At 37.2% G+C, this 18852-nt stretch overlaps 1 protein-coding gene across 2 annotated transcripts in view; it reads left to right on the forward strand.

The window, feature by feature from the left end:
* Positions 1-18852, forward strand: part of LOC123529902 (germinal-center associated nuclear protein-like) — a 69691-nt gene that overhangs the window by 5791 nt on the left and 45048 nt on the right. For both annotated transcript variants that reach the window (XM_045310486.2, XM_045310487.2), the window contains exons 2-12: positions 761-2122; positions 4950-4999; positions 6742-6817; positions 8179-8244; positions 10857-11059; positions 11924-12089; positions 12607-12801; positions 13710-13799; positions 14608-14747; positions 15061-15129; positions 15778-15927. In XM_045310486.2, the coding sequence (XP_045166421.2) occupies positions 910-2122; positions 4950-4999; positions 6742-6817; positions 8179-8244; positions 10857-11059; positions 11924-12089; positions 12607-12801; positions 13710-13799; positions 14608-14747; positions 15061-15129; positions 15778-15927 (2418 nt within the window). In that variant the 5' untranslated portion in view covers positions 761-909. The remainder of the gene's footprint in view (positions 1-760; positions 2123-4949; positions 5000-6741; positions 6818-8178; positions 8245-10856; positions 11060-11923; positions 12090-12606; positions 12802-13709; positions 13800-14607; positions 14748-15060; positions 15130-15777; positions 15928-18852) is intronic.

An 18852-nucleotide genomic window follows, 5' to 3' on the forward strand; every position in this document is an offset into this window, starting at 1 on the left:
AGCTATCAGACTTTAAAAAATCGTTCTTTCTAGAGCTTTGATATTAGGCATGTGATATAAGGGTGTGACTCTCTGCCATAATTGTCCAAATTATTGCCCTAAGGTAAAAAATGTCCATGCCCCTAACATTGAAGAAATCTTAACTTTGTACTTGTACCAGTATGTTACATAAATATACTTGAAGCCTTGTACAAAGATGAGAGCTTTAGGGTCAATGACCCTCTTTTAAGATACAGCCTTGAAATTTGGATGACATGTACAGTTTAGCACACCGATCTTAAAACTGACTTTCGGTGACCATGAATGTGACATACTGACCTACTTTCTAATATTTTAGCATCAGTGTGCCATTTTTAAGATGTTTCTCATATTATTCAGGTGAGCGATTAAAGGTCATTATGACCCTCTTGTCTAAAATAAAGTTACCATGTTCAAGCATTGGGAATAGTTTCAGTTTACCACTGGCTTAATGCCAGCTAAATAGTTACTAGGCAAACAGGCCAGCAACATTGTATATTGTAAGACACAGTGTCAATTACGGACATGCAGGCAGATCCTGGTCTGCACTGGTTTCAAAGGCAAAACCACTTGCCTCCAGCATGCTAAGTACTTTCACATTATACCCAGCCACTCATGAATTTATAAATTTTGTTGGATAGCTGTTTTTTTTTTGTTTTTTTTCACTTCTGTTATTAATAATCAAATGCTGTTCTTCAAACAGCTCTTATTTATATTTAATCTGCTTTAATTTGTTTTACAGATGAACCACTAAGCAGACATTCATGAAGAAATAAGAAATAGATTGCAATTAACATGGGATGTCAACCAGGACTACAGAAGTAAGGAATGTGTGTCATGTCCATATCATGATTTTAGTCACCAAGAAAAAAATCGATTAAACTTTGAATTATGTCTAATCCATTTGGTACACCTTTTACCAGCCAGCAGAATTCAGCTGTGTTTGGGAGTACTACCAGTCAACAAGGTGCATTTGGTGCTCCATCAGTGTTTGGACAGCAGTCAGTATTTGGACAAACTACAACAACTTCTGCTTTCCCTTCCACAGATACGGTTAGTACTTCTGGAAGTGTGTTTGGACAGGCCCAAGCAACTACGGTAGGAACACAGCCTGGTTTATTTGGCAGCAAGGCAATGCCACCACCATCTTATGCCAGCTCAGTGTTTGGACAAAGCTCAAGGTTTGGACAGGGTTCAGTATCTGGACCAAGCTCTGAAGGGACAGGTAGTTCAGTATTCAGTAAGCCAGCTACAACCAGCTCATTAGGGACACAGAATGTTTTTGGAGGAACACCATTTGGAGGTGGTAGTAACCTTTCACATTCAACTGGCTCTGGTTTATTTGGAAATCCTGGACAGTCATTTTCATTTCAGAAATCTACCCAGCAGACATCTTCATCATTTGGACAGCCCACAACGCAGTCAAATATTTTTTCTTCAGGTGGAACCCCATTTGGAAGAGAAAGTAGTGGAAATGCATCAAGTGCAGCTCCCTCACTATTTACTGGATTAGCAACTGTAAAGAGTGAGCCATCATCTGCCACTTCATCCTCAACTGGACTCTTCGGGAAACAGTCAGCTGTGGCAGGGAGTAATGCAGCTACATCAAATTTATTTGGGAAGCCTAGTGATCCAGCAAGCAGCAGTGTAGCAACATCAAGTTTGTTTGGGAAGTCCACAACAGCAAGCACTGGGTCTATCTTTGCTAAAGTTGAAAAGGTAGATGATGTTAAACCTACTTCATTTGGAGGTGGTTATCAGACAAATACAGCTAGAAACCAGGATATAAAACCAACAGGGCTATTTGGCAAAGTGAAACAAGAGAGCATAGCCAATAGTGCGGAGACCAAAACTCTTCCATCTACAATATTTGGAGGAAATAGCAGCCAGCAGGAGAATCTATCTGCAGGTACTGATAGAGCTCAAGGTAAAGGGTTGTTCGGCAAGGGGAAGCCAGAAATTAGTGAGGAAGAGCATAAAGGGTTGTTTGGAAAAAGAAAGCCAGAACATGGTGGTGCTAAAGATACAGGACTTTTTGGAAAGGGGAAGACACTCAGTCAGACACTGTTTAGAAATCCAGTGAAAGAAGAAGATATAACAAAAGGTAAATTATATTCCTTGTTGCCGAAATAATTCTTTCCTATTATCCCCCGCCGATGAAATCGGGAGGGGGGTATTGAAATGGCGTTGTCCGTCCATCCGTGCGTCCATCAGCAGCCATTTCTCAGTAACTAGCCGGTAGAATTTCATGAAACCTGAAGTAAACATGAACCAACATACTGCGATGATGCCTGTCAAGGATTTTTTGAATTGGTCAATTTCCCTTAGAGTTATTGCCCTTGATTTAATGAAAAATCCACGTCTGAAGCCATTTCTCAGTAATAAGCTGGATAGAATTTCAAGATAACTTGAAATAAATATGAACCTACATACTTTGATGATGCCTGTCATTTTTTTTTCAACTGGTCAATTTTCCTTAGAGTTATTGCCCTTTAATTGTTTAAAAATCTACAGATTTGTACATAACAAACCAACCAATTGGTAGAATTTCATTGAACTTCTTTCATTCTTTTTCATGAAAATTTATTATAAACATGTGAATTCTGTACCAACACCTGGTCACCACCTTGCTTTGGTCCCCCCCCCCCCCCCCCACAAAAAAAAAAAATCATTTTCAGTTTTCCATCAATATTTATAATCAGCATGTGAAATTTTGTACCCTCACCTGGTCTCCCCCGCTGCACCCTCCCTCCCAAAAAAAACATTCATATTCTGTTAAAATGATTTTGACTAATGAAATTATTTGCTTCTTAGTAACATCCTTAACTTCTTGCCGGATATAGTTTTTGGCCATTCCTCACCACAAGCCCTTTCGGCGGGGGATACCAATTCATCGAATTTGCTTGTTACATGTATTTCAGCGAATTATTGAAATGTAAGAGTGAAAAATACATTTGAAATTTTTCACTGATAGGAAACTGTGAAATGGGTAAATTTAGTCATAACATTAAATAGAAAGTAAATTTGTTTGTTTTAGATTTAAGATCAAATTATCTTTCACTCATGAAAAGCATATCTTGCATTTTTACTCGAGGCTATGCCATTTGTGAAAATATTGCATCAGTCTGATGTTTATTTGAGGAAGATATTTCAATCTTACATGGATACAGACAAATAAGCCACGCCATGAGAAAACCAACATAGTGGCTTTGCGACCAGCATGGATCCAGACCAGCACGGCATCTGCAGGAAAATGTTCTTTCTAATTTTTAGCTCACCTGTCACAAAGTGACAAGGTGAGCTTTTGTGATCGCGTGGCGTCCGTGCGTGCGTGCGTTCGTGCGTGCGTGAACTTTTGCTTGTGACCACTCTAGAGGTCACATTTTTCATGGGATCTTTATGAAAGTTGGTCAGAATGTTCATCTTGATGATATCTAGGTCAAGTTCGAAACTGGGTCACGTGCGGTCAAAAACTAGGTCAGTAGGTCTAAAAATAGAAAAACCTTGTGACCTCTCTAGAGGCCATATTTTTCATGAGATCTTCATGAAAATTGGTCAGAATGTTCACCTTGATGATATCTAGGTCAAGTTCGAAACTGGGTCACTTGGGGTCAAAAACTAGGTCAGTAGGTAGAAAAATAGAAAAACCTTGTGACCTCTCTAGAGGCCATATTTCTCAATGGATCTTCATGAAAATTAGTCAGAATGTTCACCTTGATGATATCTAGGTCAAGTTTGAAACTGGGTTACGTGTGGTCAAAAACTAGGTCAGTAGGTCTAAAAATAGAAAAACCTTGTGACCTCTCTAGAGGCCATATTTCTCAATGGATCTTCATGAAAATTGGTCAGAATGTTCACCTTGATGATATCTAGGTCAAGTTCGAAACTGGGTCATGTGGGGTCAAAAACTAGGTCAGTAGGTCTAAAAATAGAAAAACCTTGTGATCTCTTTAGAGACCATATTTCTCAATGGATCTTCATGAAAATTGGTCAGAATGTTCACCTTGATGATATCTAGGTGAAGTTCAAACTGGGTCACATGCGGTCAAAAACTAGGTCAGTAGGTCTAAAAATAGAAAAACCTTGTGACCTCTCTAGAGGCCATATTTCTCAATGGATCTTCATGAAAATTGGTGAGAATGTTCACCTTGATGATATCTAGATTAGGTTTGAAACTGGGTTACGTGTGGTCAAAAACTAGGTCAGTAGGTCGAAAAATAGAAAAACCTTGTGACGTCTCTAGAGGCCATGTTTCTCAATTGATCTTCATGAAAATTGATCAGAATGCTCCTCTTGATGATATCTAGGCCAAGTTCGAAACTGGGTCACGTGCGGTCAAAAACTAGGTCAGTAGGTCGAAAAATAGAAAAACCTTGTGACCTCTCTAGAGGCCATATTTTTCATGAGATCTTCATGAAAATTGGTGAGAATGTTCACCTTGATGATATCTAGGTCAGATTCAGAAGTGGGTCACATGCCTTCAAAAACTAGGTCATTAGGTCAGATAATAGAAAAACCTTGTGACCTCTCTAGAGGTCATATTTTTCAATGGATCTTCATGAAAATTGGTCAAAATTTTTTATCTTGATGATATCTAGGTCACATGTGCTCAAAAACTAGGTCACTATGTCAAATAATAGAAATAACGACGTCGTACTCAGTTCAACACTGGGTCATGTGGGGATAGGTGAGCGATTCAGGACCATCATGGTCCTCTTGTTACAGACTGTTATCACTGTGAGTTACTGACATCCTGTCTAGCAACAGTGGAATGAATGTGTGTGTAAAATGAATACACGTGTAAATGAATGCGTGTGTAGAATCAGTGTCTGTGTAAATGAAGGCATCAGTTACAGTAATGAATGTATGTGTACATCAAAAGCATGTATAAATGATTACATGTGAAAATGAATGCCTGGTATCATTTTCAGGTTGTGATGATACTGCTGGGTACAGTCAGGAAAATGAAGATGAAAATCCAGTATGTTTTGATTCAGTTTTTGATAATAAATAATACCATAGAGACTTTGAATTTAGATATTCATTTAGAAGAAAAAATCCCTTTATTAAAATATATTTTAGCTATGAATTAATTGTATCATGGAAGCAAAACATTCAGTATGAATGCAGGTAAACCTATAAAACAGCTTACTGGTAATTCCAATTTTATTTATGTTAATTTTGTCTGACATATCTTAAGAAATCTCTATGACATATTACAATTTCATTCCTCGCACAAGTTTTTGAGCACTACAAAACATGAGGAGTGTAAGACTTGGGTGTTAAATCTGTATACAGGGGGTTTTCTTTACGAAAAATAAGAAGGTGCCTGTGCATGTCCATTTTTGGAAAAAATAAGCGCAAACATTTGAAAATTGGGAAAATTATGAGGGTTTATAATGCTAAAATTGAAAACAAGGTTTGCAAGTTTCAGTGAAACAGAAAACAAACATTAAACACCTTTCAGAAGCATTTAAAAGCTATAACTTGTCATCTTTAACACTCTGCAGAGACATTTCCCTGTCTTCTGCAACTTTTAACATTTCAGTGCACAACAGTTTCATAACTTTTGTCATTCATGCATTCTGTCAGTAGATTACATTAGAGCATAAAGACCAGAAGTTCCACTGTTTCTTTAATAGTTAACTTTCCCAGGGCTTTTTATCCTTTTATAACAGAGGCCTATGTTAGGCCATTTCCCAATCCAAAATTATACTACTTTTTCCCAACTGTGGCAGAGATGTTTCCCAAAATGCAAGGTAAGATTTCGCAAAATCACGCCAACAGATGGTTAAGATTTTGTTTACATTTTAGTATTTCTAGAAGAAGCATTTGTCTGGTATTGATATTTTGTCACATTAAAACAGCACACAGAACCACATGTGACCCATTACCAGTCTAATCTGTTATGTTCCATGGCCTGGATTTTAGTCCGTGTTTCAGAGGAGATAAATTCAATTTGTCTTTCAGTGTTTACTTCCGGCTGATTTTTATATATATTTCCCAAAATGGACAACTATCACGCATAAATTTTCCGATTTAAAAGGTCATGGCCTCTTCCCAATTTCCTGATGATTGAAAAGCCCTGTTGCCTTTATAATTTTGGTCACTTGCATAAAATCGTAAACATGCGATAAAAAAATTCAGGCAGAGCTATTTTAAAAATATTTTAGGAATATGAAGTACCTGAAAAGCAAATAAATATGCCTTATCATTGATGTAGTAATTTTACAATCCTAGCTGAACATTTCAGTGAATTTGGGAAACATTTTACTTTTTGGGGAAATTCAGTGCTTTACATTGTTTTTGGAATCAGGAAGCGGCCAAATATCAGCTTCTGTTATATAATGTTAAAAAGCCCTGGTGCAAGCACATCCAGTATTATTAACCTTTAGCCTGCTGGCGGCGAATATTTCAGCCCTATGCGACCAGTGCAGACCAAGATCAGCCTGCACATCCGTGCAGTCTGATCATGGTCTGCACTGTTCGCTATTCAGTAAATTTTCAGTGAACACCCCTTCAAATAATAAATGGTATTGCCCAAATTGAATGATGGACCAGTCCATTTAGGAAATTTAGCAGGCTAAGGGTTAATAGACAGGATAAAATCATAGTGTGTTAAGGAGTTCAAGTTAAAAGGCACTACAGTGCAAAATGTATGTCTATTCAACACTGTTTTCATTGTCTATTTTTCATGCTGATGTCATTGTTGTTGTTTTATAGTTGCAACATCATTCAGGGCTAGGAGGAAATAGATCGTCAACAAAAGGACTATTTGGTAAACCTTTCCAGAAAGGAGGTATGTAATCGAGTACATGTCTGAGATACCACCCATCAAACATGGAAAAGTACAGACTGACTGTTTAAGTGCACTGCTTGAACTATTTTTTCTCTTTTTCTTTTTTTGTGGATACAAATTTAGTGACTGCAACACATGAAGTAAAGTCCCAGTAAAGGGATAACAATTTTTAGCTCGATTTTTCGAAGAATAGGAGAGCTATCCTACTCACCCCGGCATTGGCATGAGCGTGAGCCTGAGCGTCACATAAATGTTAAAAGTTTGCGTACCACCCCAAATATTTTCAAAGTCCGTTGAGATATTGCTTTGATATTTTGCATACTTGTTTATCATCATGACCTCAGTCTGTAAAAAGGAGGAGGCAACTCTATCAAGCATTTTGACTGAATTATGGCCACTTTTTGACTTAGAATATGCTTGTTGTAATGTTAAAGTTTTACTCATAGCTTATATTATACTATCAATCACTGAGAATAGTCGAGCGCGCTGTCCACTGACAGCTCTTGTTTAATCCCCCACCACAAGTGGTGTGGGTTTATAGGAATGGTCTTCGCCAGTCTGTCCGTCCTTCCGTCCGTCCAGCTCCGTCCGTGAGCTCTGTATATCCTAAACCCCATGAAGGATTTTCATGAAACATGGGTCAATTGATCACCTGATCAAGATGATGTGCAGAACCCATGAGTCAGCCATGTGGGACTCAAGGTCAAGGTCACAACTTGAGGTCAAAGGTTTGAGCCTTCCATTTCGTGTCCGCTCTGTATCTCTTAAACCACTTGAATGATTATCATGAAACTTTGGTCAAATGATCACCTCTTCAAGACAATGTGCAGAACCTATGAATCAGGCATGTCAACTCAAGGTCAAGGTCACCACTCAAGGTCAAAGGTTTGAGCCTTCAATTCTGTGTCCGCTCTGTATCTCCTACTAAAAGGGATTTACATGAAACTTGAGTCAAATCTTTGGTAATGATTGTTGTTGAGAGTAAGACAGTACATGTAATCTTAAAATACAGTGTAGAGCTCTATGGTAAAAACTGTTGAATCTCGATATCTCAATCTCGCTTATCCTAAAATTCCACCAGTCTCAAAGACTTTCAAGTCCCATCCCGAAAACACACGTGCAAAATATCATTTAAAGTCAAAGTTCCGTTATCTCAAAGAAAATGCTTGATCCTTTGGAATTTGAGATACCGAGTTTCAACTAAGTTTATTTGGTTAAAGAAAAACACACACTACATGATTGTGTTCTAGAATTTATTTGATATTTATAACCAACAAGGCATTTGAACATTTTGAAGAAAAATTGTTCTATTATTGAAAAGCATTACATTGTGATATCCACTTAAAATATTATCATTTCAGAGACATCTGGTACTGGATTGCTTAGTAAGCCTGCAAGTTCAAGGGCAAGAGCACCATCCACTTCAGGTAAAAATAAGTTATGTTGCTTTCTGAAATAAAAGTTTTTTTGACAGAGAAAATCGCTTTTCGTTACCCGGTAAATAGGTAAGCACCTACCATATAGCGGGTTATTTTTGCGGTCAAAATATTCTGTGTTTTGGCCCAGAAAATTGTGAAACAAATTTCTGCGTGTTTAATTTCTGCGTTTTCACATAAAAGGAAGAGAAATTTCTGCGTTTTTGATGCCAAAGAGGGGGTAATTCTTCGCATGATTGAGCGTTGTGAGAATGATGGCATATAAAAACAATAAACAAAATTACCGGTAACTGTTGTAAAATAATTTTGCATTTAATGAATACATTGTAGGATATAATAACATGCGAATTGAAAAAATATAAGTCCAACAACAATTGCCCAAAGAACAACAGTTACTGCAAACTACGGTATATCTACATAATAGTTACACTTATATAAAGGTTACAAAAGTATAGTTCGGAAGATCTTTACAAGGGATTAATAAGAACAACACAAGTGAAATTCACTCAGTTTATTTCATTCACAGAAGAAAAATGTTTTCTGAGGGATTAACAGTTAGGACTTTGATTGACCATCACACCCATTTATACCAATGTCGGTAATTGTCAGCTGGCGACGCTAATTTCCAATAATTAGACCATGCCATTATGAACTTCGGATTACCTAGGGAAACATAGCATGAAACAACATTTGTAAAAAAATGCAGATTTTCTTCGTTCTTAATTTTTGCTGGATGAATATTCTGCTGGAAATATTTTTGCGATTCTACCGAGAGACCGCAGAAATGCAGAAATATTCCCCAGTAGAAATAACCCGCTTTACGGTACTAGAAAATATTTAATTATATATCAAGAGATAAAGAGATTTGTACCATATTGTCAGTATGCAGTGTCTGATTCCCTATGTGAGGTGGCAGGTTTGGAGGAGTAGACAGGTACTCTGCTTGGCATTATTTATACTTAGGTGTGAGCACTGGTTAGAAATTTAAGAAGCAGTCTGTTCTGTGGAGATAAACATAAATTGTTAAAAAAATCTGTGTATTCAACAAGCAATAAGTATGTTTAAACATAATCTTTGTCCAATTACCAGAATTAAAATGGAGAAACCAGCTTGACATAGGCCACCTTTGTGGTTTTCTTAGACATGATGTATAGCATATTGCACTTAGTATTCATAAGTGTGTGAAGGAGGATCTTCTCCATAACTTTCCATGATCTGCTGTGCTCATTTTCAAAGAACATTTTTGTCACGGAAGGTCATCTGTTAAATAGAGTTATGAAATATGAATGCAGTAGAATCTGTATCAAGCAGCCAGCCAAGGAAGCCAAACATTGACTACCAAAAGCTGGCAGCTGCTCTAGTGAGGCGGAAGGTAGAACAAATGCAGTTGAAATTCGGTATCCAAGAGATCCAGAATTTTACTTTGAGATAACAAAAATTCTACTTGCGATGATATTTTGGGTATAATTTGAGCCGTGCCATGGGAAAACCAACATAGTGGGTATGCGACCAGCATGGATCCAGACCAGCCTGCGCATCCGCGCAGTCTGGTCAGGCTCCATGCTGTTCGCTAACAGTTTCTCCAATTCCAATAGGCTTTAAAATGCTGGTTGCATACCCACTATGTTGGTTTTCTCATGGTGCGGCTCAAATGTTTTTGGGATTGGACTTGAAAATGTCTTTGAGATAGCTGTAATTTGAGATAAGTGAGTTTTTGGTATCAAGTTTCAACTGTATCTGATCTGTGCCATGGGAAAACCAACATAGTGGATTTGCGACCAACATCCGCGCAGTCTGGTCAGGATCCATGCTGTTCGCTTTTAAAGCCTACTGCAATTAGAGAAACCGTTAGCAAACAGCATGGATCCTGACCAGACTGCTGGTCGCAAAGCCACTATGTTGGTTTTCCCATGGCACGGCTCATCTGTTCTGGAAGTTAGGTGACTTGCTGCTTAAAGTGAATGGTTGCTTTATACAGGTGGCATCTAGGACAAGTTAAGTGCATATGCCAGCAAAAGTCATATACAGGAGTCTTTAAGTAAAATATTGATAAAATAAAATTTATGTACTGTAAGTGACATGATAACATTTATATTCTGTAGATGACATGACAACATTTATATTCTGTAGATGACATGGTAACATATACTGTATATGACACATCATAACATTCATTTTCTGTAGATAGTATGATAACATTTTTAATCTCCTGCCACAAGTGTTGGGGGGTTATAGAAATGGTCTCCATCCATCCTTCTGTCTGTCTGTAACTGACACTTTCGTGTCCGCTTCATATCTCCTAAGTCCGTTGAAGGATTTTCATGAAATTTGGGTCAAATGATCACCTCGTCAAGATGATGTGCAGAACTCATAAGTCAGCCTTGTCTGCTCAAGGTCAAGGTCACCGCTTAAGGTCTAAGGTTTACCCTTTCACTATCCATAACAGTGGCAGGGGATTTAGCTGTCTTTCAGACTGCCTTGTATAAACTGTAGGTGACATGGTAATTACATCCTGTATGTGATATGATAAATCATAACATTCATGTTCACACGTGATAACACTTCAATACTGTTGATAACCTGATTTAATTTAAATACTGTAGATGACAAAGAAGAATCTAAATCATCATTGCGACGTCAGATGTCTGAAGAGATCAGTAGCAAGGTGGCGATTGTTTGTAGAAATGTCCCGCACAAATACAATACAATCATGAATTTGAGGTCACACTTCAAAAGATTCGGAGAAGTCACAAAGGTGTTTCCGAACCAGGCCAAAATGCAGGCCACTGTACACTTCAGGACACATGTAAGAATCCTTAGTTTGTCATGATCTTTTGCTGAAAGTCAGTGCATTCCAGACATTTTCTACACAGTGTATTAGATCAGAACCTGTATTAGTGACAAAAAATAAAATTGAGATAAAAAAATATTTATGAAGATCATTCTTTTACCTTTCAAATTTGGAGAAATTATCTTCCCTATTTCAAGACTTGCAATGCTTTCAAGTAAGTCACCTAAGGTATTTAGGGATATGATGTTGAAAATGTCATGAAAGCAATATGATGTAGTCATTCATGGCATGTATTTTTCATATCATTTATGTGCAAATAATGCATTTTATTAATAAAACATCATACATCTAAATATGTAGAAAGATTCAAAATGATTGTACTGAAAAATAACTGAGTATTTTTGGTTTCATCAAAGACCGTTTATCAAAACACCTCTATAATACTCGTGGTGCTTGAGTGCTTTGAATTTTTGGTTGACATGACAGCACAAACAACATGTATTTGTAAAATATGGTACAATTTTATTTGCCTTTGATAACTGAATTTCAGTTTACTAGTTTCTAGTTTTTTACTTCTCTTTGTTATGAATTTAAGCTTATGGAATGTGTTGATGTAATTTAAATATGAGTCTTCATCATGATATGAACTTGCGCATCTCCTATTTTTCATCTGGTTCTGCCCCCTATTTCCAGAGTTATGGCCCCTGAAATAGTAAAAAATGCACATTTTCACCTTGTGACATGCGTAGCTCAAAAAGTATTTGATATAGATTTATGAAACCTTGCATGAGTCTTTATCATGATATGGGGGCACAACCTGTATCCTACAGACACATTCTAGTTATTCATATAATCGTTAATTGTTTTTTGAAAAACCAGGAAGCTGCAGCAGAGGCAAAGGTGCGGGGACGTATATTAGCTCGAGGTGTGCTGCCTATGACAATATTTTGGAGTCAGTATGCTAGGACAGCTACTCCAAAGGCTACCAAAAGTTCTCCTGATGTTGATGTGAAACCCACCAGGCCTGTAAAACGAACCAGTGATAGTAAGTCAGTTTCTTCTTTATCAAAAATAAAGGGCCTCCATGACCGATTGATTAAAGTTCGACTGAATCACTTTTGATTTGAACCCTGCTTCATATGTCATATGAGGAAGCCATCTAGCAGGAGGGGTATCTTTGCTATACATCCTTGCTTTAAAAAGCTGTAAAGCCATGATATGATTGTGTTGGTGTAAATAAAAACACAGCCACTAACAAATCGATTTAGTGTACATTCAGATGTAAGACTGTCCAAATGTGGAAAAGTTTGTGGTTATCAGTAAATGAAACAACACTTCATGCTTGAACTTTTAAGCAAGCCAGGAACACCAAGTTCTTGTTTGCTGTTATTTGCTTTAAATATAGACAACAAATGATATTACAAACTACTTTGTTTTGCATGTACACTAAATCCTTTAATAGTATTAAATGAATTTCTTCATCATAGTTCTGTATCCAGTTTTGAGTGCAGTGATTGCGAGTTTCTTCACAATTTTTTATGTGTCTGTGGGTTTTTTTTAAGCTGACCTATTGCCAAGGTCTAAGAAACCATCATGGAAGGGCACTGACACCGTGGATGAAGAGCTAGAGAATATGGCGGGGACACAGGATATAAAGGGGAGAGTAAAGGAACTAACGAGATCACCAGAGAAACGATCCAGGAGTGTCAGTCCTACCCCATCAACTTCTTCATCAGTTGATATCAAATCTGACAAAAGTAAGATATTATTTTGGATTTCAGTACCAGGCTTTTCCACCCTAAACTCTTTAAGTTGTGAAGGAGGCTGCTTTAAGTCCAGAGGTGGAGCAACTATTTATCGCTGACAGTTTATTAAAAATGTAAGATCTGATGCTGTTTATTTACCACTTTTTGTTAGTCCCACATCATTAAATATAGGGGTAGAGACATATAGAGTCAACCCTATCAATGCTTATATTTTTGTGTGTCTATGTGTGCACAAGATCATGTCCGGCCGATCCCTTTTGTTGTGGCATGTCTAATTTTGAAATAAATAGCGATAAATAACCACCATAACAAGACAACATGTCACATGCAAAATATGAACCCCTTGCTGAAAGGTCAAAGATTTAAGGCAATTTTTCATGTCAGCTCTGCAACTTCATGAATCTGTTCACGTATCATGGAATGACGTTGTTCATCCATCCATCAAAATTTTCAGCTTCTGAACTGTAAGTCATAAAAATATGTTAGGTACAGCTTTCAAACTTAACACATTGACTAAGTACCACTAGAAGAAGATCCCTATTGATTTTGGGTGAGTAGCTCTCTGTTCAAGGTCATATGTGCAGGTATAACTTATTCCATTTCGTTTGTTTTTTTTTTAAACTTTAAGTTTTTGTATAATAATTATCCCTCTTTGACATTCCATAACCTGCCACATACTGCTCCTTTTTACCCTTGTAATTTTTTTTATATTTTTAACTTTAAAATCCCACATCCGCGTCAAGCATCCGACACCTACTTTCCCAGTCCATAACTTCAGTTTATATATTCTTTTGTCAAAGCGCCATTACTAACAGGACTCGCATTTCTGTATATCATACAGCCTACCAGTATATGTTATATTCCCTTCATAGTTTATACAGGTATTATTGTGTTTTTAGTTGTTACCAGCATGTTTGAGGGATGTGTTGCCAGGACAACGACGGAACGAGTAAACTTGCTGAGGTTAAGGGATAAATATATCAGACAAAGTAAGTTATCTGTTTTATTTCATTCATACCTTTGTGATGGTGGATTACATCAGGAATAAGGTTTTGAGAGTAATTGAGCCGTGCCATGGGAAAACCAACATAGTGGCTTTGCGACCAGCATGGATCCAGACCAGCCTGCGCATCCGCGCAGTCTGGTCAGGATCCATGCTGTTCGCTTTCAAAGCCTATTGCAATTAGAGAACCTGTTAGCGAACAGCATGGATCCTGACCAGACTGCGCGGATGCGCAGGCTGGTCTGGATCCATGCTGGTCGCAAACCCACTATGTTGGTTTTCTCATGGCACGGCTCAATTAATATATTTCACAAGCAGCCTAAAATAAATTAGTATGAACTGTCTAACCTGGAAAATAAGCATGTAACTTGAACTGTGTCAGCATCAATCAAAATCCAGCAAATCTTAATTTGGCTAAAATACTACTCAATCCTAAACTGGTATAACTGGTGAAATAAGCCATACTCATCATGCAGTGACGACCATCACTCGACTGGGACAAGGGGTTAGAGCTTCCAGCAGTGTACATTTCTCTTCTGGTGTCATGTGACGATTCTAAGTCATGTGACACCCACTGACCAGAATTCAGTGCAGTAGCTGATGAAGGTTATGCAATATAGCTGAAATATCCAGGTAAAAAACAAATTGCTCTGAGTAAATGGATTTATTCAAAATACAAATGAAACTTGTTTTGTGAAGTATTATTGATTTGTCCTCTAAACAAATTTAGAGGAGATTGTAATAAAACACAGTGATGTCATGTTACTCATTTATACAATTTAAACCTATTTTAGATCGTGTGAAGGGAAAGAAAGATATGGTGAAGGCTTTTGTTGGCACTTGTCCAGATATGTGTCCGGAGAAAGAGCGCTATGACCGTGAGGATAAACGTCAGCTTAGTTACTATGAGATTATTCCAGGGACAGAAAACATTGTAAGTTTATAGGCTTTATGTCCCTGTTCATTTGTTTCTGATAAAGGAAATTGTTAATATATGGTATTTTCTCTTCCTCTAAAACAGTAGGGATCTTTGGTTTGCTGTGCAAAATTTATTTGATTTGCTATACAATGTTTTCCGACTGAACCAGTGAACTGTGCACATGTATTTCTCGCAACACCTTGACAGTATTTTCAATTGCAGGCAGTAAACAGTGTCTGCTTGAAGAGAAATTTGATTTGTTAGGGAGTTGTTGCCTTGGATACCCAAAATTTTGTTGAATAACTGTACTTCTTACTATATATTTCAGCCTGGTAGAAACCCACAGGTTGATCACAGTAGAGCAGTTAAGGAATACCTGAGGTCATCACCAGACCAGGTTACTACTTCCTTCTAAAGTTTGTTTTATACTTAAATGTATTTGAACGTATTAGCTGCTTCATGAGTGTAATACTTGTAAAAATCAGTTTGAAGTCACTTGACCTCCACCTATACAACACAGCATTTATATAGAAGAACTGTAAAGTGATGATATTAGACTGGTGTTAAGGATGAATATTCTGTTCAGATGTATCAGATGTTGGTCACTGGTGCCAGAGCTCCTGTATGATCTTGTTTTCCAAGTAGAGATGGACTGCTGCAGCATGATTTTTGTTGCCACTTCCAGACTCATTTATAAGTAAAGAAATTACCATAACTGGTCAGTAAATGTTTCCGTAAAGAACTCCTCTTACATTGACAGATACTATGTAGCTATGCAAGACAGATTGTTATTTGTGGGGTACTTATGTACTGTGTCAACCCACAACATTAAATCCCAGTAAACCTAGAACATTACTATTTATTTGACCTTTAAGACCTTAAAATCCATGAATTTCTACCCCCACAAGATAGCCTTTTTTTGCCATGACCATCAGATTTTATGCCAGTGATATTAAATTTTTTAAACAGTATACATCCTCTTCATTGCATTTGTAATTTCATCAAAAAATACTTTTATATCATCTTTTTTACATTTATATTTCAGGATGAACCTCTTCCACACGAGTTACGTCCCATTCCAGTTTTACAGTCAACCATGACGTACTTGCTATGTGAAGTGGCTAACAGGGAGGAGGATGGGCGTTGGGGTGACTGGTTCGACTTTCTCTGGAACAGAACTAGAGGCATAAGAAAAGTGAGTTACCTTGTAAATTGTCCAAAGTGTTGAAGTATTTCTCATGGCTTGTTTGGACTCTTCATTAGTTTACTATTAATGCAACAGTCTTATTTTTTTTTTTTTTGCTTGAAAGCTGTTTGTTCTAACTTTCTAACTTTCCCTTGAATTCAGCAAAAATTACTGCATTTCACTCTGTGGGACTACTATTAAATCATAAGGCCTAAAAAAAAAATATGTTTGTTTCCTGTAACCCGACCGACCGTAAGTTTTTACCGCCGACCGCAATTTTTTTATGGGCTAAAATTCGAGATTCTGATCATATCTTTATTGATTATAGGGATAATTTAGTTGCACCCGACCTCGTCGCGCATAGTCACGAACGTTCCTGGTTCTGTCGACATGAAACAACATGGCGAAAAGCCTGTTTTGTCGGTAGACTTCGAGGTTCCGGGTTTTCACCCGCGAAAATCGAGAAGTTTTCTTTGATGCATATCGAGTTCAAAAGTTCTGGCCCCTAGTCAATCAAAATCTCGGTGAATTTCATATGTTCGCCGCCACAAAGCGGAAGTAATGGCAGTAGGCGGAGCGTCATATACTAATTAGCTACTGACAGATGTCAATCACGCCACGCGCCGACTGACACGTGGTTATCTCGCGGTTTGTATTTAGTACTTCATTATAAAGGTGTTTATTGATCAAGGTGTAAACATTATTGATAAACAATTCGTAGAAGAGCAGTCTATTATCATGTTTGTACCACTTGTTCAGGGGTTACGCTGTCGGTTGCACTTGAGCATTTGCGACAAAAGATTAATTGTGGCCCCGAAATCTCTAATTGGCAAAAACGGCCGAAGCTATGTCTGTCTGCAAAACTATGAACTTTGCTGTTACACAATGTTTACTGAACGAAAGGAATCAGTGTAGAAAAAAAAATTTGTATGAACAACATCTGTTATTGAAAGGCGGGAGCAAATTTTCAACAATTTTATTTTTTAGTAATTTAATTTATTGTAACAGGCCTCGACCTTAGCGGTGGAACCGTTGGACCGACGCAACCAAAATCGGCAGGTCCACATCAAAAGTTGGGTAGAGAGACGGTCAACCAATTTTCAGTCACGGTCTGCAAATAAAATAAAACCCTTAAAAAGTGGAAAATAGGGGTGATGGGGGTGGGGGATCGTACCCATATCGGCGAATTCACAAAACGAAAGTTGATTTTTGCCTTAGTACGCATTCTACAGTTATAAGCATTGGCGAGTTAAAGTCAGGATAGCACGAATGGACTACTCCACCGATCGGGTGAGTGGTTTTTTACGTGGTAACTTTACCAAATTGAGTATTACATCAGGCAAAATTACCTGGATTGACTGGAATTTACCCGCGAATCGTAAAAATATCAAAACGTCATGCTGGTAATTTCCCATTCCACAAGCACGTGCGCCCTATCGTAATACTTAATTTACATCGCAGTTACTTTTGACACAAAAAAACGCGCGTAGTGCATTCATTTTTTGATATATTCGCTTCAGATATTCAACACCGCTTGAGAACTAATACAGTTTGAATTCTATAACAATTTTAATAAGATATCGACAGGAATGTAGGCAAATTCTTTTAAAACGATCAAATTTTCATATAATGTTTTGTAAAATTTCAAACAGCGCGATCTTGATTATTTATTTCCTTTTTAAAGTAAATAAACGGTACATACTATGGTAATAAAATTCAGACTTTTGACCAGAAAGTACAAAAAACACAATTAAAAAATCTTAAATATGAAAAAGTGGCAGCAATTTAAATACATGGAGTAAAACGATTTTTTGGCAAACAGATTTCTGTTAACACGGCAGAATAGGTTACGTGACCTCATGAATGTAAATAGAAATGTGGTTTTAAAATGAGGCAGTATGATGTCGTTGCGATTTTTAATAAGTTTTAATGAGTCTTCGTACATATATTTTTTGACACAACACTTTGTTAGATATTCTTCTCAAACAATAATGTAAATTTCTTGAGGGCAAATAGGTCAGTATCGTTCACGATCTGACATATTTACATGTCAGTTTATTCGGGATATTGCACATTCGCTTTTTAAAAATTAAAGAAAAAACTTTTTTACTGATTTCTTCTCAACAATTAAAGGAATCGAGAAAGTACGATCAGACAGTGATGTGTCACATGGCGCGAAAACATGACGTAATGCAATGACAATCTCGTGGAAACAATACCGTTTGATCTCCACTGCAGATGCCACAATAACCGACACACTTCTTTTAGCTCTTTGAGGGGGTGTTAATTGATGATGAAAACGAGGCCAATTACTTAGTTTATCATCAGAATGATTACCGATAATTGATGATGTTTTTTTTTTTCACTTTCAACACTGGTGCTGATTGTGTTCCATATTTTGGGACACTTTTCAAAATATTATTTTTCGGGATAACAGATTGCTACAGTCTTTCCATTTTAATTATTTAGAAATAAGTCCTGTTTCTTTGAGTCATATGAGTTATGACGTCTACAGCATCACAATTTATGAGATAGAATTGGAGGTCCACTAAAGTCTGAGCAGGTCTACTAGATTTTAGCAGTTGGTGAACCTGCTGCAACTGCTGAAGAAAGTTTAAGGTTGAGGCCTGATTAGGCAGTTAATTGGCGATAATAAGGTTACTAAACACTGAAATGTTCTGACACCTACTAAAAAAAAATTTAAAAAAAAAAAAAAAATCCCTACCTACCGACCCCCATTTTTTTCAGCATGTTACAGGAAACAAACATATTTTTTTTTTATGCCTAAGACGGGCATTTCAGCCTGTTTCTTAGCTGATTCTCTGTCACCAGGGAAGTCTGCAGATGAGTAAATGTTTTTCATTTATGGTTAGCAAAGTTTTATGAAAAACTGTGTAATTTCAGAAAAATAGAATATTTTTACAGTAAATCATA

This window comes from Mercenaria mercenaria, chromosome 13 (assembly GCF_021730395.1).
Source record: "Mercenaria mercenaria strain notata chromosome 13, MADL_Memer_1, whole genome shotgun sequence".
In the NCBI taxonomy this organism is placed as follows: domain Eukaryota; kingdom Metazoa; phylum Mollusca; class Bivalvia; order Venerida; family Veneridae; genus Mercenaria; species Mercenaria mercenaria.